Source organism: Sprattus sprattus, assembly GCF_963457725.1.
Source record: "Sprattus sprattus genome assembly, chromosome: 15".
Taxonomy (NCBI): domain Eukaryota; kingdom Metazoa; phylum Chordata; class Actinopteri; order Clupeiformes; family Clupeidae; genus Sprattus; species Sprattus sprattus.
The window spans coordinates 27,730,890-27,757,772 of record NC_137913.1 but is presented as its reverse complement, the minus strand read 5'-3'; the positions used below and the strand labels follow the sequence as shown (position 1 = coordinate 27,757,772).

The 26,883-nt window shown below is 47.2% G+C and overlaps 1 protein-coding gene across 1 annotated transcript in view; it reads right to left on the bottom strand.

The window, feature by feature from the left end:
* Positions 1–4,517: 4,517 nt before the first annotated feature.
* Positions 4,518–26,883, bottom strand: part of rasgef1ba (RasGEF domain family, member 1Ba) — a gene marked incomplete at its 3' end in the record, with an annotated part of 27,306 nt that continues 4,940 nt past the window's right edge. The window contains exons 2-13 of the mRNA XM_080853092.1: positions 26,730–26,883; positions 26,352–26,474; positions 25,367–25,504; positions 17,504–17,716; positions 16,549–16,623; positions 14,934–15,029; positions 14,698–14,800; positions 12,603–12,682; positions 10,449–10,544; positions 6,279–6,374; positions 5,695–5,818; positions 4,518–4,594 (exon numbers count right to left, since the gene is read on the bottom strand). The exon at positions 26,730–26,883 is cut by the window's right edge and continues 29 nt beyond it. Coding sequence (XP_080709218.1) covers positions 4,518–4,594; positions 5,695–5,818; positions 6,279–6,374; positions 10,449–10,544; positions 12,603–12,682; positions 14,698–14,800; positions 14,934–15,029; positions 16,549–16,623; positions 17,504–17,716; positions 25,367–25,504; positions 26,352–26,474; positions 26,730–26,883 — 1,375 coding nt within the window. The remainder of the gene's footprint in view (positions 4,595–5,694; positions 5,819–6,278; positions 6,375–10,448; positions 10,545–12,602; positions 12,683–14,697; positions 14,801–14,933; positions 15,030–16,548; positions 16,624–17,503; positions 17,717–25,366; positions 25,505–26,351; positions 26,475–26,729) is intronic.

Here is a 26,883-nt window from a genome sequence, read left to right as displayed (position 1 = left end):
TGGTTTGGTTTTCGAACTGTGAACCGGGTCACACATTGAATCAGGTGAATCATGCTAAATGAATAGCAGTGTGAGATGACTGTAACCCAGACAGACATAGTGCATTCAAATCATTAGTCTTCTGCTTTTTTTCTGTTTGATTAAGTCTCATAGAGGTTCTCAAAACATCTTTGTATAAATATGCACTATCATGAGGGACACTGCTGCAACCCTTCCCTTTTCGCTCAAAGCAATAATACCAACTTGTTCTTTTGACCACAAGAGGGAACCACTTTCAAATAAATCAATTGCTAGTCGATGTCCAGATTTACGCAAATGAGCCCCTTGTATTCATAAAATACGAACACAAATACATAAACTGAAATGTACTGATAAGGCTCCCAATAGTCTGTCTGCAAAATACATTTTGACCTGAAATAAACCGGTAAATTGAGATACAAAACGAGACATGAGGCTGACCCCATTCCTGTGGATAAAATGCACGTCCAAACCTGAATGGGCCACAAAACAACAGAATACTGCTTGAAAAAGCAGACATGTCGTTTGTTGGGAGGTAACCTAAGTAGGGATAATACTATACATCAAGCATCAAGATGCAAGATGTTACAACAAGCATATTCCAATAGCTCAGGCCTACACCTGTGGCTATTATGTACATGTATCATGTGAAGGAATGAATCACAGTGTACACATCATCTTAGGTACTGTAGGAAGGTGGTTTTCATCTGTATGGTATAAACTCTTAGTCATTGTCCAAACCAAACTAGTGTCTGGTAGAAGGAGTGTGTCAGTGTAATGAGTCTGAGGGTCAATTCCACTCCACTGGATTCAAACACTCTAAAATCTACATCTACTCTAAAATCTCAACCCTTTCATATGAAGAAATCCTCTCCCTCACCTCCTAGGGAACTCTGATAGTTACTAACAGGCTTTCCAACTCTTGATTTGATTCTAGGGGACAACTCAGGTGATGCTCATTTAACCTGAATGAGCCTCCGATTCTGACATTGTATATGTGTGTGATTTCTCCCCTCGTCAGAAAGCCCTCATGTTACATGTGTCTGATAACATATACACACAGAGACAGCGGTGGAAAGGTGGAGATAAGTGAAGCTGAGACCACCCCTGCCCAGGCCCTGGTCTCTCGCCTCAGGCCCCAAGGGTAGGTGCAACCCCCTGGCTGAGTTCAGATGTGCCCAGTGGAAGCATGGAAACTCATTAGTTTCAGCATTACTAAGAATCCTACACTTGCATTTGGACTATTTAGAATCTTAACACTACTGTGTCTAAGTCAGTGAGTTGGCTGTTTTCTGATTGGTAAAGGCTCACCCTAGGCTGATAGTGTAACACAGAGACTACCAGTGGTTCATATTTCATGTGCATTCTTTAATTCAATGAATTATTCCTTCCAAAACAAGAGCTTCATTTCTCAAGGATTCATCTACGCCATCCAAACGTTTCAAATACATCACAATGTACACGCGGGCAGGGAAAGGGAAAAAAAGCACAGCATATTTCTGAGTTTCCTTTCGAAGAGAAGAGGCAAAGACAAGGTGAGCGAGACATCAGTCAATGGACTCAACTTCATTTCATACGCCGCCACCCCACAAAAACATGTTCGCTCGTAAATAGCATTATAAAAAATATTAGGTAGGGAAATATCTGGTAGCTACAAAATATGTTATGTACCTAGTATAAAGCAGGGTAACAAAATATAATGGCAAATATCAACACATAAAAGATGACTACAGTTTTGGAAAACATAAATAAACTACAGGGAAATAACTGTAATAATAATAATATTCATAATAATAGTAATAGTAATAATAATAATAAATGGAACAATCACACAAGAGAACACTCTTGGAAAAGGTATGGAAAGTTTAAGGTAACATACCCCAACTGTCCACCTAATTCTTGCCTACTCTAAACTCTTCGGTTGCTTTTGCTTGCCACTACCGCCAGGGGGCGATCTGTCATTACTCTACACACCGTCAGCCAGGGAAAGACCTCCAGAGAGGGAGAGGGAGCGGGAGTGAGGTGATGATAAGAGAGACAGCTCATCTCACTCGTCACCATGTGTAATCTAGAACACTTCCTCCAGCTCAATCTTTAATGGGGGTCTGCAGCGAAAGCATGATCTGTTCCGAGACCAACTGTCAGGATAGAGGGAACACCGTATCACGGAACCACTTGAAGTTCCCTTCTGGTGTGTGTGTGGGGGGGGGGGGCAGCAGAGATAGGGCTAGTTAGATTAGGGGACCTCCTATTAGGTGGTTTCTGACTGACTGACTCACTGAGCAGGTTCTCCATCAAACTCTAATGTGCTATTAGCTGCAAACGGGCAAGAGAGTCACATGACATTTTTCAATTCTCTCTTTTTGTTTCCATCTCTCTTCCTTTCTCTCTATATCTCATGCACTCACACACAGCAACACAAACAGACACACGCACAGGTGTATAAAAATAATACTATTCCGATATACACTGACAGGAAAAATAAACATGACAAAATAAATGGACTTAAAATACAATCAACAAAATACAAAATAAATTGATTTAAATGCATGACAGGTACTTGATATCAAGATACAGTGCCGATATCCAGAATGCACAATGCTGGTATTCGTAGTTTTAGATAGATAAGATAGAGAGCATATTTATATCATTTCATTTATTTTATTTGGAAACCCCATTCAAAATTGAGTTGGCCAACCAGCAGCTAACTCGGAGTGTCTAGAGTGTCTTTAGAGGAAACACGCGTATGACAGGGGCCCTGAAACAGAAAGGGCCGGGTCTCCTATCAATGTCCAAATCTGTTTCCTCCCTCCAAGGAAAGTGGAGATACAACACCCGTGCTGTAGAACTCTTCTGGTGGTACAACCACCCACACACACACAAAACAAACAAACAAAACAAACTAAATAATAACAATAACAATAATAATAACAATAATACGTTGAGTACAAATTCTTACAAAGAGATGAAAAAGCTGTTCTGAAATATCCAGTAGGACGAGCGAGAGAACACGAGGGCCTCTGTTTTAGACGAAGCGAAAGCGAAACGAAACAAAGCGAGCAGTGACACACGGCTGAGTCCTTCTCAGACCAGAGTGGGTCGGATTGTGGGTTCCCTTTGAGAACAGGGATACTGCTGACCAGGCCTCATGTCAGTCTGCTGCTACTGCTTGTCTTGCTTGCTTGTTTGGAGGGTAGGGGAGGGGAGGCATGAGGGGACAGTGTGGGGGTGGGGGTGGGGGGGTCACAGCTGGTTAAGCAGAAGGATTCCCCCTGCCCCCCCCCCCACCGCCACCCTGAGGTGCCTACGTCCGATTCAGCAGGGAAGACCTGAGGACAAGACAAGGCACAACTTTAACACTCATTACCAATCATGAACACATTGACACAATAATGAGAATACGCGCACACACACACACACACAAACACACACACACACACACACACACCATGTGTTGATGATGATCTTCAATCTGTCTGTCTGTCTCTGTTGGAGTGTGTGTGTGAGAGTGTGTGAGTGTGAGAGTGTGAGAGTGTGAGAGTGTGAGAGTGTGAGAGTGTGAGAGTGTGAGTGTATGAGTTGGAGTGTGTGAGTGTGAGTGTGAGTGTGAGTGTGAGTGAGAGTGAGAGTGTGAGTGTGAGTGTGAGTGTGAGTGTGAGTGTGAGTGTGAGTGTGAGTGTGAGTGTGAGTGTGAGTGTGAGTGTATGAGTTGGAGTGTGTGAGTGTGAGTGTGAGTGTGAGTGTGAGTGTGAGTGTGAGTTGGAGTGTGTGAGTGTGAGTGTGAGTGTGAGTGTGAGTGTGAGTGTGAGTGTGAGTGTGAGTGTGAGTGTGAGTGTGAGTGTGAGTGTGAGTGTGAGTGTGAGTGTGAGTGTGAGTGTGAGTGTGAGTTTTGAATAATGATTGGGAGATGACCATGAAACTGGGAAGGGGGAAGCCTTGAGCTGCCACTCTATTTCCTGACTGCACTGGAGTGGTTTCCTCTAAGTGACAGACTAACACTGCTGATTTTGTGTGTGTGTGTGTGTGTGTGTGTGTGTGTGTGTGTGTGTGTGTGTGTGTGTGTGTGTGTGTGTGTGAACAGGCTACGCAAGGGGAATGGTTCTGGACTGATATCAGAAAACGTGACTGTGGACTGGGCACTGAAGAGAGGACTGTACCCTCCCAGGACACCCATCTGTGCTTTACACACACACACACACACACACACACACACACACACACACACACACACACACACACACACACACACACACACACACACACACACACACACACACACACAGAGAACATTGTCCTGATCTCACCTTAGAGACTATCACCCTCCTTTCTTTCTTTCTTTCTTTCTTTCTTTCTTTCTTTCTTTCTTTCTCTCTTTCTCTCTCTCTGTCAGACACACACACAAACACACACACAACATTGTTCCTGGAGACAATAAGCCGTCTTTCTTTCTCGCTCTCTTTCTCTCTCACACACACTCACACACTCACACACTGCTGAACTCACCTCAGAGACTTCCACCTGTCCTTCTCCATGTTGTTCTCCGGTCCTTCGCTCTCATAGGATGCCAGACACAGAGCTGAAAGAGAGAGACAGAGAGAAAGAGAGGGAGAGAGAGTATGAATAAGTAAACAGCATTCTGATGGTTATCAGTACAGATTACAACACCTTTCAGTCTTTCGTCTGGTTTCGATCTGTCATTCCTCCGAGTGTCTCTCTCTCTCTCTCTCTCTCTCTCTCTATGTGTTTGTGTGTGCGTGCATGTGTGTGTGCGTGCATGCATGCAGGTCTGTGTGTGTGTGTGTCTGTGCGGTGTGAGTGTGTGTGTGTGTGTGTGTCTGTGCGGTGTGTGTGTGTGTGTGTGTGTGTGTGGGTGTGCAGTGGCTGTGCGGTGTGTGTGTGTGTGTGTGTGTGTGTGTGTGTGTGCGTGTGTGTGTCATGAGTGTGTTTCTACTTGGAGCCTGAGCCAGATGAGTGGTGTTTGGCCCTCCAGTGGAGAATCTGGCACACAAGTAGTCCTCTGCTGTTATGCAACCAGGAGACGCCAGACACCTGTGGCCTACTGAGAGCGCTCGAAAGCAGCCGGGGATTATGGGAAGTCTGCGCTGACCCCGCACATGATTGGGGCTAATCACTACCATGGGCTTATCTCTTGACGAACAGAGGGTTTGTAAAGTAAGAGAGAGCGAGAGCGAGTGAGAGCGAGACAAGAGAGACAGAGAAAGAGGTAGAGAGAGAGAGAAATGGAGATCAAGACGAATTGAGAAAGGGAAATAGACAGAGACAGACCGAGACAAAAAAAGAGAGACAAGGAGTGAGAGAGAAAGAAAGAAAGAAAGAGAGAGGATGGGGAGGGATAGACTAAAGAATGAGGAGCTGTTGTAATGGCTTGGGCCCAGAGAGAGACTGGTGCGGCGCTGTACTGCTGTACTGTAGTCTAGTCTTCACGGTGCACTCTGGCCAGACACTCTGCATTCCTCTGGATCAGTGTCTGCCTCAGACACACTAGAGGTGTGGGGGCGTGTCAGGGGCGGCAAGGTATGATCAATCACTTATTTTATGTCTCTCTACTACAGTGTGTGTGTGTGTGTGTGTTTTTGTGTGTGTGTGGATGGCTATACAGGCAGGACTGCCTTTAAGCATTTCTTTGTGAGTGTGTGTGTGTGTGTGTTTTCTTACCATCCTCACTGAAAACAGGAGCGGTGAGCAGGTACTGTAGGATCTTGCGGTCCTTCTCAAACGGACACTCCACCTTCTTCCAGGTCATCAGCTCGCTCACCTGCCTCGCCAGATCCCAGAATTTCTGCAGGACACACAAACACACACACACAGAGTGTCAGCAGCACTACGACACAATACACAAACACACACACTCATAGATGTATTCACACATACACACACACACACACACACACACACACACACACACACACACACACACACACACAGTGAATTTTCCTTCAAGATCTGAGTTGAAGCTTAAAGTGATACTTCCCCTTTCCATCACAACCAGAGGAAGTATGTGTGTGTGCGCACATGTGTGTGTGTGTATGTGTGTGACAGTATGTGTTGGAGTGTGTTTTCAACTAGCAGAAAACATGGGTCTTTTTGTTGCCATGGTATGTGAGTGTTTTGGATCTATAAACACAAACTCTCCCTCTGACGCAAGATAAAGCAGGAAGGGGAGAGGGACAAGTGCTTAGCACTGGTTTCCATAGTAACCATTACTGCAAGTTTCCAGCAGAGCCTCCATTGCCACTCACCTCAAAGTTGACATGGCCATTAGGAAGCCTGTTGGAACAGCCCTCATTGAGGAAGTAGATGTCTTTAATCATAAGACTGAAGAAGGGAATGACAATCTGAAAGAAAAAAAGAAGGGAGAGAGAGAATTTTAGAAATCACTTTATGATAAGATTATCTTTTTCATATCACGTCTTTTAAATAACAAAAAGACAGAAGGTAGGGTGGGGTTAAAAAGAATGCATTAGCAGTATCAGTGCAGACGTCTTCACCTCCCCCATTGTCAAACAGTCTGAGGCCCATGGGATTGTGCTGCTGAGATGTCTGGCCTGATAACCCCACAGAAACAGGCCCAACCAGTGGCCAGACACCTGTCCACACTCTCTCTCACAACACCACAACTCACAGGCACGACTTAGATGGATTATTGTAATGCATGACCTTTTGCTCTTTTTCTCAAAGCACTGCGCAACTAAAAAAGAAAACATTTGAAATAAAGCTGCTGCTTTATTTCAGTCTAAGGGGGAAATTTGACACCAACACACACACACACACACACACACACACACACACACACACACACACACACACACACAAGCACCCACACACACACCACGCAGATAATATTTGCACAGTGGAAATAGTATTATAGTATTTAAGGAATACAGAGGGAGGAACAGCCCAGATGTCCCAGCTGAAGCGGTAACACGTACACACACACACACACACACACACAAACACAAACACACACACACACGTACACACAGACAAGATGGCCTATATCTCACACAGACCATTACTTAACCAAGTGTACTGTAAACAAAGCACAATGTTCTCTGGCAAACACACACACACACACAGTGCAGACACACAATGAAAAGTGATATGTTTGTGCTCCCGTTTGCACAGCTTTTTACAGCTCTGTGTTATCAGTTTGTTTCTCTCGAACACACACACAAGGAGACAGATTAAAGCTACCGAAATATCTGTTCACTTGACTTCCCCAATATGTGCTATCAAAGACGTCCTCACGTCTGCATTTCAGTTGCAAAAAGAACTTCACTTATGTAACTGCTCTTCCAGGAACAGTCAGAGTAAATAAAAACAATGTGGCATTTGCCTTGTAAGGAGCTGCTAAGAAGACCCCCCCCCCCCCCCCCCCCACACACACACACACACAGAACATAAGTAGCCACCAGAGGAAGTAGAATTAGGGACATTCCATCCTCTGACCCCTCACCCACGCAAGTGTGTGTGTGTGTGTGTGTGTGTGTGTGTGTGTGAGGCTCCCACTCAGTGTCTCCAAAACACAAGAAAAGAAAAGAAACCCACTGTGATGTGACTCCTACCAGCAGTAAATAACTAAACAAATCAGTGATGTTGACGTTTGGTGTCAGGCCACTTGAACCGGTTCCTGGGGTTCCTGACTGACTGCTGGGTCCTGCTGGACAGAAGGACTACCGTCTGCCGGGGGCGCTACACCGCTGGGTTGGCTCATTTTGGGCAGGGTTTCGGACAGAGAACTCGGTTTAAAGGTGTAGGCTTTGGGCATGGTTCTGGACGCAGGCTGGCACTGGGTGGTTTTGGGCTTGGTTCTGGACAAAGGGCTGAACAGAAACGTGTAGGTTTAAGGATAGGAGGGGGGGGGGGGCAGGTTCTGGAGCACTGCGTGTCCTCAGCTGGCTCTGCTTTGGATCCTGTTGGGTCGGGTCGGGTCGGGGGTAGGCAAGCGGAGCGGGAGGGAGAGAGCCCAGAGTGTTGACTGACAGAGGGAACATTCTGTGATCTGGCTGCAGGCCATGTTGTGTTCTCTCTCTCACTCATTTTCTCCTTCTGTCCCTTCCTCTCTCTCTCTCTCTCTCTCTCTCTCTCTCTCTCTCTCCTTCTCTTTTGTCCCCCCAGTCTCTCTCACTTTTTGCTTGACCCCCCCCTCTCAGAAAGGAATGGAGCCCAGCAGAAAAGGAAACAGTCCGTTCTCTGACGTCTGGTCTCTGTGGTAGACCCTGTTTATGGTCTGACCTTTCACCTCCCAGCTTCAAATGTCCGTCCAAAACACAACCCAGCACTTAACCGCAGCCTTACAGTGTGTGTGTGTGTGTGTGTGTGTGTGTGTGTTTGTGAGTGTCTGTGTGAATGCCAATGAAGGTTCTTAGGATTCCGGTGTCATTTAGATATGTTTGTTTGTGTATGTGCATAGTTCATATATTCACAACAGCCAAAAATGGCACGTGTACATCAACCTCTTCCACACACACACGCACACGCACACACAGAGCAATGCAGACTCACACACACACACACACACACACACACACACACACACACACACACACACACACACACACACACACACACACACACACACACACACACACACACAACACAAGAATGAACCCAAAAGTGGCCTGTTTGGCTCCCACACTTCAAAGCCCGAGACTGGCGATGGGATGTCCTTCATCTCTGATTGCATGTGTTAGCCCCAAAACAGGGCCCCGCTTTTCTTTTTTCTTAGCGCCATCAAAACAACAGCACTCTAATTGTGTGTGTGTGTGTGTGTGGCGTCATACAGTTACAGCAATGCAGTTGGCCAAGAGAACCCTGCGCCAATGAATCATGGGAAAATCAAGAGACCCTTCCACAATAAATAGAAACTCACATCACAAAGAGGAAGACGGCTGATTAGGGCTAGATGCAGTCTAAAGATAGTCTAATGCAGTGTTTTGGGAGAGACAGTCATGACGGGAACTATTACAGTAAAGGTGAATCACGTTATTCTCCATTTATAATCATTCATGCCAGCAGAGCACACAGGAAAGTAAATATAGAGGCACTTGATGAACTAAGCCTATTTTTGAGAAACTATATAAAAATAGCAACTTCTACCTCTGTAGAACATCTGAATTTGAATGAATTTCTACCTCAAATCTTCTCGCCTCTCGATTTTGTCTTAGTGGCATTCATTAGACTGAAACCGCGTTCACAGTTGGCGCTAAATGCTTGGAATGTGCCACAAATGTCAAGAAGTTGTACCAGATCTGGAAAATGCTCACTTTTCATAGACCACCTTTTTTCATTAACCATGAACTTGAATTCGTTGTATTGTTGACAAATGCGTCCCGGGACCGCATATTATGCTTCCTCCAGAAGCGCTTCGAACCTTTTCGCCAGATTGGTCACGTCATTCAGCCCATGATCAAATTCTCTAACTGCACGATCCAACGTGTCCGGCTCAAAGGCAATCCACTCAGCTAATTTTACAGGGAAGCGGGCATCCAAGTGCTCACAACTTAAAGGACAAACAGAATAAGTCACTTTTGTTCACTGCACTGTTTTCGAGCGAACTCTTTTCGCGTTTGCCTCCGAGTATATGTAAATAAATACGTCTAAAAGTTGTATCCTACCTGAGTCAGTTTGGACTATTTCATGTAGCCGCTCATGTATTTAAACAGGCAGTTAGGCAGACCTTTTTCTGGGGCACCTGCTCTGCCTTTCTTTTCGCCATGGTAGCCTATAACTGCTGGAGCAGAGCCCGGCAAGAGAGCTAAAGGAAACTTTGTATGTAAACATTCTAACGCACATCCGGCTTGGTTGTCAGACATGTCAGTATTTTAAATGTTAATTACCTGGCCTACATCCGCTTTGATGCTCAGATTTTTAAGCCTTCGTTTGTATGGTCTGAAAAATGTCCGCGGTCTGAAAAATCTATTGCGCGGCCACTTCAGGCTGGCCTGCGCGGCCGTGCGCAGCTTAGAGGGAACATTGCTCACCACCTCTGCTGTTGCTGCGTGTGCGTGTGCGTGTGCGTGTGCGTGTGCGTGTGCGTGTGCGTGTGCGTGTGCGTGTGCGTGTGCGTGTGCGTGTGCGTGTGAGTGTGAGTGTGAGTGTGAGTGTGCGTGTGCGTGTGCGTGTGCGTGTGCGTGTGCGTGTGCGTGTGCGTGTGCGTGTGCGTGTGCGTGTGCGTGTGCGTGTGAGTGTGAGTGTGAGTGTGAGTGTGCGTGTGCGTGTGCGTGTGCGTGTGCGTGTGCGTGTGCGTGTGCGTGTGCGTGTGCGTGTGAGTGTGAGTGTGAGTGTGAGTGTGAGTGTGAGTGTGAGTGTGAGTGTGAGTGTGAGTGTGAGTGTGAGTGTGCGTGTGCGTGTGCGTGTGCGTGTGCGTGTGCGTGTGCGTGTGCGTGTGCGTGTGCGTGTGGACTCACCTTCTCTCTGCTGCTATGGGCTGTGATGGATCTCTGTGTAGCTCCACGCAACGATGTCCGGTAGTTATAGAAGTTACTGGAAGGATCCATCTGATGCTGCAGAAGGAGAGAGAGAGAAAGAAAAAGAGAGAGAGTGTTAAGGAACTGTGTTTTGCAGAGTCTGTCAGTAGAGATTAGTAAAAAACACACCCACACACACACACACACACAGAGACACACACACACACACACACACACACACACACATACACATACACACACACACACATACATATAAACGAAACTTGTTTGGACGCGATGGACATTGAGTCAGATTCAGCATCACTGTCCTCCTCTACCTGTCCCTCCCTCCCCACCTCTCTCCATCCTCTGTCATGTCTCCCTGGGCAGCAGCTGAGCTGAGCTGAGCTGAACTGATGTGATCTGAGCTGATGTGATGTGATGTGATCTCCCAGGTCTCTGGGTGTCTGGGTGGGACTCTAATGCTCCCCCGGGCTCCTTACCCACACAGGCATTAAGGCCTCCAGATCCTCCAGCCATCAGCAGCCAGAGGCCACAAAGACGCCTGAACCGTCAGAGGCCAATTCTGCACTGACCTCAGGATGCACCCAAGGATACATTAGACAAGACAAGCACAGACACACACACACACACACACACATACAAGCACACACACACACACACACACACACACAAGCAAACACACACACCCTCTCTCTCACTCACTCACGTTCTCTCTGAGTGAACAGTGAAGACCAAATGCACCTCTTTAATATCATCTCCTCTCCTCACATCATCAGAGAGTGGGAGAGGGGGTAGAGACAGCTGTTGGTTTCCTCTCACACACACGCGCAGGCTCCCACGCACACGCACGCACACACACACACACACACACACGAGAACACAAACTCAAACACGTACACACACAAGTTAACACAAACTCACACAGACAGACGTCTTAGAATATTTGCACATCAAGGTGCATTAAACCCTTTGATTGAGTCGAACAGCAGGTGGCGAGGCGTGGTGTGTGCTGATCAATTAGCCTTTGCCTCGTTATGTGTACCAATTACCTGACGAACAAAATCAACTGAGCCCCATCCTCCTGCCATACAGCAGGGACCCATCTGTGATCTGGGCTCTGTAACATCAGCAGATTTCACATCTAATCTCGGTGAAACAAACAGCAATCTCTTCTCTGGTTGCTCTATGTGTTGAGCTCTCTTAACACACAAACACAGACACACAGACACAGACACACACACACAGACACACAGACACACACACACAGACACACACACAGACACACAGACACAGACACAGACACAGACACAGACACACACACAGACACAGACACAGACACACAGACACACACACAGACACAGACACAGACACACACACAGACACAGACACACAGACACACAGACACAGACACAGACACACACACAGACACAGACACAGACACAGACACACACACACACACACACACACACACAACCTAATTAAGGCAGACAATGCAGAATGCCCTTACTGAAAGACAGTCGGCAAGCTGCATGACGGAACCATGGAATAATTTCCATCCTACTTAACTGCGCAAGATCCATTATTATCAAGTATGTTCAAACGTAATTGTAGAGAACTGCTCTGATCTGTATTTTCGAAGAACGAAGCGGGTAGGAAGAGGAGCGTAGGAGGAGGAGGAGGAGGAGGAAGAGGAGAAAAACAACAGGGCAGGGCTCTCTCCGTTTAACAGATGGCAGTGGGCAGCAGGTATGAGTCACGCTTCGGCCTACACACTCTCTCAGGCTCAACAAACAGCCAGAGCTCATGATTTAGCATCCTCTGGCCTGTGTGCCAACACACACACACACACATATTCAGACATAAACACACTCGCAACCTCCACACTTAATAGTTACACACACACCTGCACAGTTACAGTAACACACACACACACACACACACACCCACCAGCTAATGGCAGGTTCCCTCCTTTACACATACATTTTTCATCACTTCCAAAAAGCTGGCTCATCGTCCCCACACCCCTCAGTCATAATGTGTGTGTGGTGTGTGTGTGTGTGTGTGTGTGTGTGTGTGTGTGTTTGTGTTTTACAGCCCTCTTTGTCATAGCAGATGAAAGCGCCTCCTTACCTCCAGGATGTCAAACTTCGCTGTTTTGACTTTGCCCCAGGTCTTCTTCAGACGAGACACTGGACTCATGTTCATCCCAGCTGTAGAAATTCACATGGAGACACACACACACACACACACCCACAGAGAAAAATAGGTCAATACATGACTTTCCCATTGGTTAAACCTTCAAAACTCAAAACAGTTGTGAGTTAGAGTATATGTGCTATCTCTCTCTCTCTCTCTCTCTCTCTCTCTCTCTCTCTCTCTCCCTCTCCCTGTGTGTGTGTGTGTGTCTGCACCAGCTGTGATCTGCTCTCATGAAACTGCTTTGGCCTATGGGCTGACTCGACAAGAACAATAGAGTTATCACACACTCCACTGACTGACCACACCACACTCCACCTTACACATAAGGAGGCAGAGTCAACACAGACATCATCTCTTTATCTCAGTCCTAGCAACACTGAGCTCTAAGTCCTCACTTCCCTTTCTTCTATGGGTTCTGGGGAAACCACTGAAGGAGAGCGAGAGAGAGAGAGAGAAGAACAGAGAGAGAAGAGAGAGAGAAGAACAGAGAGAGAAGAGAGGGAGAAGAACAGAGAGTTCTTTTGTCTTTTGTCTCTTCTCTTCTTCTCTCCCTGTCCCTCCTTCCTTGTTTGTTTCTGTCCATCTTTCCCTCCTTCTCTGTGACATGTGTTTTAGGGAGTATATGTGTTGTGTGTGATGGCGACACCATAGCCCTGTCACTCTGTGCTGCTGTTGCACGTCACACACGCCAGACCAGGGGAACACAAACACAGATGACGGCAGGAGCCAAAGCCTTTCCCATGACATGCCTGTTCTGTTCCCGGAGCTTTAATAATATCCTGCTGCTCCCAGGAGAGCTGGGGTGGGATTGTGCGTGTGTGTGTGGGGGGGAAGGGGGTTGGGGGTTGGGGGGGAGTAGAGTTTGGAATTAGGGGAGGCAATGGTGGCACTTGTGTAAGGCTCCCAGTGCCTGAGGCCATCCGAGTCTCCAGAGACAAGAGCTCAGGCGGGGACAGCTGGTCTCTCTCTCTCTGTCGCTCTCTGCCCCCCCACACATGCCTGTCTCTAGTTCTCTCTTTCTTTCTTTCTTTCTTTATCTCTCTCTCTCTCTTTCACTTTCATTTTCTCTTTCCTTTCTTTCCCCTTTCTCTGTGTCTCTTTCCCACTTGCATTCTCTCTCTGGATTAGAAGCATTTCTCATTCAATTTAGCAGTTCTAGTTAAACACACATTGTCTGCACAAATTCATGTAATGCTGTTTTTACCTCCGTCTCTTTCTATCTGGTCAGCGCTGACCATCTGCATGTTGGGTGCCCCCCCCCCCCCCCCCACACACACACACTCCTACCCCTCCCTCTCAGTTGTAAGCCAGCCAGCTGCCTCCCCTCGAAGCTCCCTTACTAAACAACACCCCATCCTCATACATGCACACGCACACATGCACACACACACACACACAATCTCCACACATTCACAACAGACTCAAGCCCATGAACCACATACACTAGCTCTAGCTATAGACTCTTGTTGATAAGAAGACAATCAGATGTGTCAAATGAACAGGTTATGGACTATACCTTTAAGCATTCATTACTTGTCCCCTCCATCCATGACCACATCCATGACTTTTACCCCCTAGCCTGCACAGGCAGCCAGGCCCAGAGGTGAAGGTATGAAGAGTGTGTGCCCTGCTAAACCCATGAGTGTGACCGGTGCTTACGAGGGCACCAGTGCCAAGGCCCAGGGGTGAAGGTATGAGAGTGTGTGCCCTGCTAAACCCATGAGTGTGACCGGTGCTTACGAGGGCACCAGTGCCAAGGCTGAGCCCTTCTTAGCCTGGATCATGCAGTGCTGACTGGCACATTCCATCAACCAGATAGGCAGACTGGTGAAGCAAATAAAGGAAAAGAAAGCAGCATAACAAGGTGTATGCGTGCCAGGGTGTGTGTGTGTGTGTGTGTGTGTGTGTGTGTGTGTGTGTGTGTGTGTGAGTGTGTTTGAGTTTGAGTGTGTGAGAGAGAGTGAGGAGGAGGGGGGTGAGTGAGTGAGTGAGTGAGAGTGTATGTGTGTAATTAAATTCCACTTACAAATGATGGCCATGAGCGAGTTGAAGTTGCCGATGTTGAAGCACTCGCGCGCCACGTCGATGAAGAACTCGATGACCCGCGCCCTGTGCTTTTTCTTCACGGCCTGTACAGGGAACCCGAACAGGATGAGAACATTAGCATTGAACTCTAACCTCTGGAGAGATCTGAAGCTAAGCATACTTCACACAAATACAGACATACAAGCACACACAAACACACACACACTTATATCTCACCATGCAAATTTCTGTAGCCACCAGGTAGCTGAGGCGGTTGAACCAGGCAACATACGCCTCCAGATTACTGGCCTTCTTATGGTCACTGAAGCAGTTCTGGAAGAAAAAACATCAATTTTAAAACATGATCACTTAGAAATAATAACCAAGACAAGCACACAATCACCATCTATAGAGAACATGTCACCATTGTAATCACCACCCTGCTAAATGAACTGATCCAAAAGACCACAGCCCACAATCACTATAATCACCTGCCATGAATTATGTCCAAACACCTAGATCAGGCCACTCACTGTCCTAGTGTTCATTCCAGTGAACCTGAGATAGCCGTCTGACAGCGGAACCGGTTCCCTTTCACTGGGGATTTTATGGTTGGCGCAAATGGACTGGTTTGCAGGCTTACCTCATCACTAGACAATCCAGACCACCTCAGTTTCGGTGAGCTAAGCCAGCCAGCTCATGAATAACCCTCTCTTTCTCTCTCTCTTTTTTCTCTCTCTCTCGCTCTCTCTCTCTCTGTCTGTCTGTGTGTGCTGTGCTATGCTGCTGCTGTGCCGTCTGCATACTCAACCATGGGAACTAGACCTGAGTTTCTCTCGGAGCATGAATGGAGACAAGCCCGCGCATAAAACCAGCAAGCCTACATGATTGATGACGCTCAACAATGCACAGCACGGTCCAGCACAGGTTCAGTGCACACTAAAGACTGCAGCAATGCTCTCTATTCACTCACTCTCTGTGTGTGTGTGTGTGTGTGTGTGTGTGTGTGTGTGTGTGTGTGTGTGTGTACAAGCATGGGTGGGTATGTATGTGTGTGTATGTTTGTATGTATCTGAGTATGCGCATACATCTGTGTGTGAGTGTGTGCGTGCGTGTGTGTGTGTGTGTGTGTGTTTGTATGTATCTGAGTATGTGCATACATCTGTGTGTGCGTGTGTGTGTATGTGTGTGCTGACACATTAGTCTAAATCCCCTCTCCTCTCTGCATTCCCCACATTCCTTTAGCGTGAAGTACACCACCCCGACACAATGGCCGCTCTCGCCCCTGCCGCCCTCCCTTTGATGGGCAGCCAGAGAGGCCTCCACCCTCCTCCACCCTCCCGACCTTCAGCTCGTCCTTCGAGGGAGGCAGCCAGCGGGACACAAAGGGTGAAAATGCCGCCAATTCACTCCACAGAGGCTCCCAAGAATGTGCAGCGCGACCTGAGCAAACTTTTAGCCTGCTTTTTATTTCCTCAGACCACTGCGTCTGAGTGGTTGCTAAGACACAGCCAAACAAAAGCTGGAATGTGGAATTGTAATGATGGAGGAAGGACCAGAAAGAGGAAAGGAGAGGATGGTATTTTTATTTCAAGGGTGAGCCTGAGAGTTGTCCATGTGCGGTGTGAACGAGGTGACTTTGCTCTGACCCTGTGGGGTCAACATGAGTGATTATTGAGCTGTGGTCTGGGGTCGACAGCCAACTTAATCTGTATGCAATACAAACAAAGTCCAAAAAGACTGTTTGGGTTTAATACTTTATAGTACAAAGAGTCTACGTCATTTTATTTTGTTATTACTGTACATCATATTTGTGTGCAACCCCACGTGGTAGCTGATTTTCTTGACTTACCTTATCATTGTCCAGAGGGCTTTTCTGTGCGAAGGCTTGGACAAACTCCTCCGGTCCGATGTAGCTTAATCTCTCCTGCAGGCATAAAAAAATTATTATAAAAAGACATTAAGTCAATTCTAATCAGCTGGGTCATCAGTCAAATGCTGAGAAATCAGTGAAGTGGTCACCTTGGGGGGGGGGGGGGGGGGGGGGGGGGGGGATATTAATCTGGCTCAATAACTGGATCAATGAGGTCCCAGATGTGACGCTGACACAGGCAAATCGATTGGCTGAACGTGAGCTAGCAGACGGGATCGGACTAATAGTGAGTGGCACGCGAAAACAAGGTCACAAAACAAGGTATCTTTGAACCAATTCTGTATACTTAAACATGATAAAAGGGAGATAAATCTTAGGGAATATTAGAGCAGTGAGTTCAGGTTTAATTAAATGAGTGGCAATGATGAAAGCATTGACTCATTAGTTAATTACATTTGAGATGTTTTAGTTAAATGGGGTCAACCCCAGGTCACTAGCAGTGATGTTCTATTGGGATTGTTTGTAGTCTTTGTAGTCCTTCAGAAGGTGTTTGTGTGGTCAGCAGATACAGAGTCGGGAGGGCGACACGTGAGTAGGCCGTATCTCCCCGGCTTTAAGTACCTGTACTGAAATGTTGCTTGTGACCTTTAAGAATGTTTTTTTATGGCAAGAGCTTTGTCGTTTGAAATACATTTGTCTCTGTCTTTCTGGAGGTGTTGCTTGCAGCTTGCAGTGCACATCAAACATCACTCCAGCAAATGGACTCGATTTGTGTAGATTTGTTCAAGCTACATCTAAAAGCAGCATCCTACTGTACAAAACAACATAACTTAAACACACACACACACACACACACACACACACAGGAACACACAAAGGCACACACATAAGCACACACATAAGCACACACACAGGCACAGACACACACACTCACCAGCTCGATGTGTGTGAGTTGCTGGGCCACGGTGAAGGGGTCGCTGCAGATGCTGAGGATGTCGCGCTGCACAGACTGAGGCTTGGCCTTGAGCACAGCCAGCCGCTCCGTCGCCGTGGCGCTGATCTTTGCCAGCGCCTCCTCGTACTGGCTGAGTGTGGTTAGCCTTCGGATCAGCCCCTGGGTCACCTGCTGCACGGCCTTACGATACAGCTACCAGAGACAGAGAGAAAGGGAGAGAGAGAGAGAGAGAGAGAGAGAGAGAGAGGGAAAGAGAGAGAGATGGAGAGAGAGAGAGAGAGAGAGAGAGAGAGACGATGCATGGTTGAGAAGAATTATTACACAAGATGAAAGAGTATTATCTCCTGAAAAGCCATTATTGTCAGTGTGTTTTGTGTTCTACTGGTGACAGAAAGAGGTTTAACACGGGTTTATTAAAGCAATATTCAATTTTATACATTACTATACAGAGCAAAGCCCTGTAACCACATGCATAAGAAAGAGGGGGGGGGGGGGGGGGCTTAACACTTTTACAAAACCACACACAAGTAAAACACACATGACATTAACATCCTTCACACCTAAAGCCTAGAGTGAGAGAGGGTACGAGGACAATATCTCCAAGGCCACACAGGCAGCCCGTCCAGCACCTCCTCCTGTTACGTCTCACCCCATTCCGCCTCTCTTAAGCACCACCACATGAGCTTTTAAATAAGTCTATCCAGCCAGGCCTGTTCAAATAGGGGCTCAGGACAGTGTGTGTGTGTGTGTGAGGGTGGGGGGCAGCTGTTCTCGTGAAACGGCCAAGGCGTGTTACATAAGCTGTCTGCGAGAGCTGTACAGTACTCCCAGCCACCCAGCCACCCAGCCTCCACCCCAGGAGCGGCCCCTCTGACTGAGCACACTGGGGCCCGAGGGGCCAACCCAGCCAGCAGCCGAGCCCTTTCCTGCTCCGGCATCGCATGACATTAGATAATATAACAAACCTCTCCTCCGCAGGGTTGTGTAACAAGCAGACAGAGAGGAAGAGAGGGAAGGAGGGGGAGTAAGAGATGGAGGGAGGGAGAGAGAGAGAGAGAGAGCAAGAGAGGGTCTGGAAGTGAAACTTGTGAGCCTATTTTCTGCGTAGAGTAGTTCCATACATGGCCATGTCGCTCATCACACTGCCAGCTCTGCTCTGGGCACTGACTACAGGCAGAGAGCTAGGCAGAGAGCAAGGCGGACAGAGGGACAAAGCTCAGGACAATCAATACTGTTGTTATTTATAGGTTTCTGTGTGTTCACATGAGCTTCTTGTTGATGGTGTATTCGGCTCTCTTGGTCTCTATGTGTTTCTCCTATATCTGTCATTTTACAATGATGAGCTTTGTTTGAATTGCATTGAATGGGAGTGAAGACAAAGAGAGAGATAGACAGACAGACAGACAGACAGCTAGGGGAAAGAGTGTCTGGCCTCCGCAAACAGTCTCTGGACAGGAGGCTATATTTTGATGAATTGTTGAGAGGCCACACAGCCAGCTAAGCCACTGATCAACATTCTCAATCTATCTCTCTCCCTCTCCCTCTCTCTATCCTCCTCTCTCTGTCTCTATCCTCCTTTTCCTCTCTCTATCCCCATCTCCCTCTCCATACGCTATCCTCCCTCTCTCACTATTTATCCATATCCCCCCCTCCCTCCCCTTTTCCTTTCCTTCATCTTCCTGAGGTGACAGTGTGTCACTCAGATAGCTGGGCCAGAAATTGAAAAGTGACCTCATCAATCAACAAGGCAGTGTGTGTGATTGTGTATATGCTTGTGTGTGTGTGTGTGTGTGTGTGTGTGTGCATACGCGGGTGTGTGTGTGTGTGTGTGTGTGTCTGTGTGTGTGTGTGTGTGTGTGTATGTGCAAGGTTGCAGGAAGACTGGAGTGGAGCATGTCTACACAGCAATAATAAATTCCTGGGTGTCACTGGGAGAGAAAGAGAGAGAAATCAGACATTTCTGACGAACTCTTGATAAAGTAAATCCATAAATCAAGTACCCGAAGATTGTAGTCGAAGAGAAAGCGAAGGGGGGGAGTGGTGTGCATGCATTTCAAGTCTACAGAAAACATTGCCTTGTATTAGAAAGCTACACTGAACCCACCTGACCCACAACCAGATAACAAGCAGTTGGTTCTGAGAAGTGCTGTGTTGAAAATAAAAGACTGTATGAAATGTTTTCGTAAAACACAAAACATGAAATGATCCTACTTTGTCTTACTGTACTATCTACTAATATTGGTAACCAGGTACTTATGTCTTGAAAACAAGTCAAGTCAAATGCATCGGTTTGACTGAAAGCTAAAAACTGTCCAGCTAGTGAAGGGCCTGCATGTGAGCACCCAACACACACACACACCATCATATCAGAGAGGCTTGCCATATGGCCGGGCGGGTTGCCTTGCCGACCACCAGCTGAGCCAAGCACTATATTTAGTGGGGAACGCTCTTGGAGATAACTAGCTGACATTCTCCAACAGTACTGCAGGGGGCCCCACACACACACACACACACACACACACACACACACACACACACACACACACACACACACACACACACACACACACACACACACACACACACACACACACACACACACACACACACACACACACACACACACACACACACACACACACACACACACACACACACACACACACACTGGTGCTACCAGCTCCATGGCTGAAAAGCTGCTTTTGAGACGGTCCCATCGCCTTGGCAATAGGCAGAGTGACAGACGGCCTTGACCACAGCCAAGCTCTTTTTGGCTCCGTGGTAACACTGCCATGAATTCTCTCTCACTCTTTCTCCCTTACTGTATCTCCCAATGTTTTTCCTTCTTTACCTCTCTATCTCTCTTTCTGTCTTCCCGTCTTTCTCTCTATCACAAATGTTTCTATCTTCAGCCTAATTCCTTGTCAAGTCCCATTCATCTCCTGCTTGATCCCTATCCTTCTCACTGTATCTTCCGCCTAATCCATCCCTCTCTCTGTACCGCCTCTGAAGACAACAGTTCCAGGCAGGTGCCTCTTCACCTCCGCCGTTCCTCCTTCTGGTTCCAGGAATAACAAACTCAAGAATCACGACCCATAGCCGCCGGCTGTGATAACAGGCCACTGCTCACTACTCACGCTCGTCTCCGGGCATGCAGAACTGCGGAGAACCGCATCCATAATGACAGTATGTGTATAAACCAGGGGCCAGAGAGACTGGGCCGGCTGTAAGGGAACCGCAGAGCACAGATGTTCATCCCAAGAAACTATTCCTGGATCCCAGCACGGAAGAGGCCCAGCCGGTCCACCCGCCCGCTAGGAAGCAGACTACACTTCCTGGGTCAGATGAGAGGCGGCCAAATCCTGGCCACTGCAGGGCCGCCACAACAGGCCACTCCAGGCCATCACTAGGGCTCCTGAAGAAATGAACTCCTCTTTTAGGTTTTGATTTTCTTCCTCTTCCTATTTAACAACTGCTTTGGCAATACAAGTAACCTGTTTGTCATGCCGGACTGCCATGTGTCGTGCCACTTTTTAATTTGAATTCGTAACTCTATGTCTAAACACAGAGAGGCCATGACAGTGTGTTTTTTGTTTACCCTCATGCTTTTGTTTACTCTTCATGCTTCTTCTTCTCCAGAGAATAAGAGAAAAAAAGATTAACCCTCAGCTCTGCTGACCCATTGTCTTACTTGTGGGTTTTATGCCGGACAATTAAACTTGTCCATGCTTGGTCAGTAAACACAGACCTGGTCTGTTCTCCAACCGTCTGAGGTTTCCGTGCCTCAGACTGTGGGTAGAGCCAGTCGTCTAGGTCATGCAGAATTCACTTCTCTCTCTCTCTCTCTCTTTCTTTCTTTCTTTCTTTCTTTCTTTTCTTTCTCTCTCTCTCACTCTCTCAAGTAGGCAGGATGGCACAATGCACACATCATTGATCTGCTGGGGGTGGGAGGTTGGGAGACTTGTTTTGGGGGGGCCAGTTGGAGCAGAAGGTCTGAGCTCCTGAGGAAGCTTGACGAGAGATATTTTCCACCTAATAAGTCTCAGTCACGGTGCCATTCCTGATGGAGACACACAGCTTTAAAAGGGAACATGGATTTCTTGCTTCAGATCTGCCTGAAAAATCTTGCTACAAAAAAAAAAAAACACAACACAACACAGATCCTCCAAAAGTGTCCAAACCAGAGCTGAAGACAGGGGCATTCAGATGGACAGGGTGAATATAGAGACCTTTTCCTCATGACCACTGCAGAAACGATACCTTGTCTATTCAGCAGACCGATCAATGACAAGATCAATGGTGCTGGTTAGGATAGCCTCAGAACGTGTAGTGTTACTAATTGTGATGTTAGCATTGGGCTATAGTTACAGCGTCAGAGCTGCTATAGAATCAGATGCTATATGCTTACTATCCTAAACTGTCCCTTATAAGGACTGACACACATGAACACAAACACACACACACACACACACACACACACACACACACACACACACACACACACACACACATTGACCATGACAGATCTGGACCTATGACCTCAAACACTCTAATCGGCCCCCTTGATCAACATTCTTGTTTCTCCAAGACTCAATTGCTGATCAATACTCACACATGTTCCCTGTACTCAATTTGTCACCGGGGTAAAGTGATGACAGGATGGCCAATTTCTCTGGGTAAGAGGGACATACAATGACACATCTCTGTCTATCTGTGTGTGTGTGTGTGTGTGTGTGTGTGTGTGTGTGTGTGTGTGTGTGTGTGTGTGTGTGAATGTGTGTGTTGAGGCTAATAAGCCTTCTGATACCTGTATGTTTGAGTGTGTGTGTATGTGTGTGTGTGTGTGTGTGTGTGTGTGTGTGTGTGTGTGTGTGTGTGTGTGAATGTGTGTGTTGAGGCTAATAAGCCTTCTGATACCTGTATGTTTGAGTGTGTGTGTATGTGTGTGTGTGTGTGTGTGTGTGTGTGTGTGTGTGTGTGTGTGTGTGTGTGTGTATGTGCGTGTATGTGTGTGTGTGTGTGTGTGTGCGTGTGTGTGCGTGTATGTCTGTGTTTTCTGAAGACACTGATCTTATTCTCTCTACTAATGGTAACAAAATCAAATGTTCTTGCGGACCACCAAAAGATGTCTTCCCTGAGGACATGAGAGCAGTCTGACTGAAAGGCAAATCAGTCAAGGGGAACATCTGAGCACAGGACATTGGGGACAGAAGGACCCTTAATACAATTATTAAAGAACGTCTCCTTAACGTCCAGGACAGCTTGCTGTGGACGAGGGCTAGTTAGCCTACATGGTGGAACAAGAACTATCACTTCAGTGGCAGGAGCTGAGCTTGTAGACTGACTCATGGTTCTTGAGAGAGGAAAAACATTTAAAAGGGCAGACAATGTCTGTAGCTACTTCTGCAGATCTAAAACGGAATACTCAGAAACAGTAGAGGCATGACGATCATCCACCAGTGAAAAAAGAAAAAGGGGGGAAGTGTTTAAACACACACACACACACACACACGTGGACACACAGAGTTAACACTAAAGGCATTTTTATGCTACTCCGTACGACACGTTTTTGGGCACATAGGAACGCCTTCAGGTAAGTGAAACGCCTTCTCCGGTAGCTGAAACGCCCTCTCCGTGCTCTCCAGAGACGTCGGACAGCTCTCCGTGTCCCCGCAAAAATTTCTGTCGGTCCGCTCATGGCGACGGATACTCCTTGGCCGTGATTGGCACACTACAACCTCATTTCCATACGACATCAACTCCGGAAACTAACATTTCTGGACCTAGCATTTCCTGTTTCATTACCTTTATATCCATATATGCATAACAGCCACTGTCAAAGGCGCAGATCCTTTCCTTGAAAACTATTCCCTGTATATCACAATACATGAGCCGGCCCAAGTAGCCTACTGCCAGAGAACCAGCATGAGCGACGGCAATTAAAGATGTGTTTCAACAACGGTAGAAAACTGAGTTTGCTCCGTATTTTACTGAACTCATAATTATATGACAGTGGTATTAGTTACAGTTGAGACACCCGAAATAACGTGCTTGCGCAGAAATCCTGAGACGTGATTTTTAGTCTGCACATGAATACATGAATTTCTTTGATCCCAGGAAATTTGAGCACACAACCCATCTCCCTTACGGAGATATTGGCGAAAGTTGTTTTACCTACTTCATTTCAAACGTTGCAAACGTGTCTAGTTTTTGTGCAGTAGGCCTAGTGAATAGAGTCTCAGTTTACTACACCGCATATCATGTTTGTAGAAAATGATTAAGGTGCAACAAATGGCAATGATTAAGGTGCAACAAATGGCAATGATTCACATTGCAAGTAAAATGGTGCGGCTGGAGCAGATACAGGGAGGGACAACGGTGACGCAGTTTGGATGTAGCGACAAACGTTTATGTGCTGTAACAAACAGTGTTAACCAGTATGTGAGTAACGTGGGTTTTTATTAAAACATAGTGTGTAATGTGTAGCTATTTCATTCTGTTTATTAACCTTTCCGGCTGTCTGTAGGCTATGTATTAACTAGCCAGCAGTAGACGAAAGGGAATTAACCCCGAAGTTAAAAACATGTAATCTACTTCGGGAGCATTTTACTCCCCCGCATTCTCCCATGATAAAGATAAGTTTGCCCTATCAGGTGTCTATATAGCATTAGACACAGTCACAATATTGTGTATCTGACACCTGTTGCATTTGAGTAGTGGCAGCTGGTGGGAGAGTAGAAATTGACTGTTGTGGAGGACAGGTAAAGCCAACTAACGATTTCCATCGCACAAAGACGTCATGGGGTAGCTTGTCTTTCGGGACTTAAACCGTTACTCCCCCTACTGTTGTGGAAGAGAATTGTTTTCAGCACCCACAGCCGTTGGAGTACTATAAAGGGATACAAATGCTAACTAGTACGTACTATCCGGCCGCCCGCCCACTGTCCAACCATCCGACACGACCGTTTTGTGTACTATATAAGGCCCTTAAGCCTCTGATACCAGAGTCAGCGATTGGGGAACAATTCAAATGCTGGCTAAAGGAGGAGAGGTGGCCAGGACAAAAGCTGCCAGCCACTCCCCCCCCCACCTCACACACACACACACACACACACACACACACATACATACACACACACACACAAATCCTCACACTCTCACACACAGACACACGGGCCCCTAGTGACAATGGAGCTTTTCATTCAACACTGTCGGGCCTCCCATGAGCGGTTTTGTGACTCGTCACCCTCCCCCCCTCCGACACACACACACACACACACACACACACACACACACACACACACACACACACACACACACACACACACACACACACACACACACACACACACACACACACACACACACACACACACACACACACACACACACACACACACACACACACGTCTCCAGGCGTCTCGCCTGTCCCATCCCCCAGCTGAGACTCCTGCTCCAAACACCACATGTTGTCCCCAGCACCTTCCCTTCTTGCGCTCCTGAGGACAGGGCTGCTTCAAGCTTCATTTCTTTCCCTTTCATTAACTGTGACACCGCTAGCACTACGCTAATGACGAGAGAGCAGAGCAGTGACACCACTAGCGCTACGCTACGCTAATGACGTGGGAGCAGAGCAGTGACACCACTAGCGCTACGCTACGCTAATGACGTGGGAGCAGAGCAGTGACACCACTAGCGCTATGCTAATGACGTGGCAGCGAAGCAGTTGATTCAAATTGATCTTGGTTCAACTTCCAGAGAGTAAGGCAATGCTCATCAATGTCCGTGTGTGTGTGTGTGTGTGTGTGTGTGTGTGTGTGTGTGTGTGTGTGTGTGTCTTACCTCATCACCACTGGCGAGGCGCTGGGTGAGTTCCTTCAGGCTCCTCATCATCCTCTCGTCACGGAAGTCGTAGGGGAACGTGTCCGTCCACTCAGTGATCAACTGCAGGACCTTAGGAGCGATCTTCCTGAGCCTCGTCTACAGAGGGAACATACACACACACATGAAGACACACACACACACACACATATATATAAACACACACATATACACAGACACACATGAAAACAAACACACACATATAAACACACACAGACACATGCATGTGAAAACAAACACACACATATAAAAACATACAAACACACACAAATGCATGGACAGACACACACCAGTCACAAGCATAGCCATGTGTCAGCGACACAATGTACTGAAACTTCCCAGGCCCAGGGCCATTAACAGAAGCAGGACGGCCAGTAGCCACTAGCTATGGATGCGTGACTTCCAGCAGAGAACAGTTACGTAAACATGTCCACGTCTCTATCTGGCCAAGGGGCTGTGCTGTACGCTCAGGCTGTGCCATGTGCCTGGGTGCTGTGTTGTACATTGGCAGGGCTGTTCTGTACCTTGTGGAGCTGACATGCATTATTGATGTGATTACACTCCACCTGTAGGGGACTTGGGAGGACTGTGGTAAAATATTGTAGTGTGACTTAGACTGATCCTGGGCTGTACATTGCAGTGTTGCAGCATGCTGGGGCACTGTGTTGGGATTCCTGGGAGCTGTATTCTACATTAAGGTGTTGTGGTGTCATTTGGGGATTCTCCATGTTGGTGCGCTGCGGTGTGATGTCGGGGTGCTGTATTGTGTTGTGCCACAGTATGATGTCAATGTGCTGTATTGTATATTGGAGTGCTGCAGTGTGCTGTTTTGTATATTGGAATGCTGGAGTGGGATCTTGGGGTGCTGTATTGTATATTGGAATGTAAAAGTGGGATCTCACGGTGGAGTGCTGTAGTGTGATGTCAGGGTGCTCAGGGACAGTACCTTGTCAGCCTGAGGGTCACTGAGTCTCTGGTGCTCCACACAGAGGTGGCAGACCTTAGACATGAGCTCATAGGGGTGGATGAAGACCCGGGAACTCAGGAGGAACGTGAAGATATACGTCCTCTGTGGAGGGAGAGGGAGACAGAATGATATAGGGAAGGAGGGAGGGAGCGAGAGGGGGAGATGAAGAGAGGAAAGGGGGAAAATAAAGGAGAGAAAAAAAGAGAGATAGCATGAGAGAAAGAGAGGAGACAAATGAGAAAATAAATAACTTCACATCAACCTGTGTGACTTATAAAAAGCCTATGACACATCCCCCCCCCCCCCCCCCAAACCACATGATACTGCATGAGACCAAGCAGAGCAGAGTGGACTCACGTCGGGGTAGTAGTCCACTGTGGGGACCAGATGCTGGATAAGGGCCTCCAGGGACCCCGAAACGATTGTGTTGTCATGGTAATAGAGGCCCCCGTAGTTCTCCTCTTTTGTCTGGTAGAGGTTCTTGTTGTAGGCGTTGTTGGGGAACACGCCT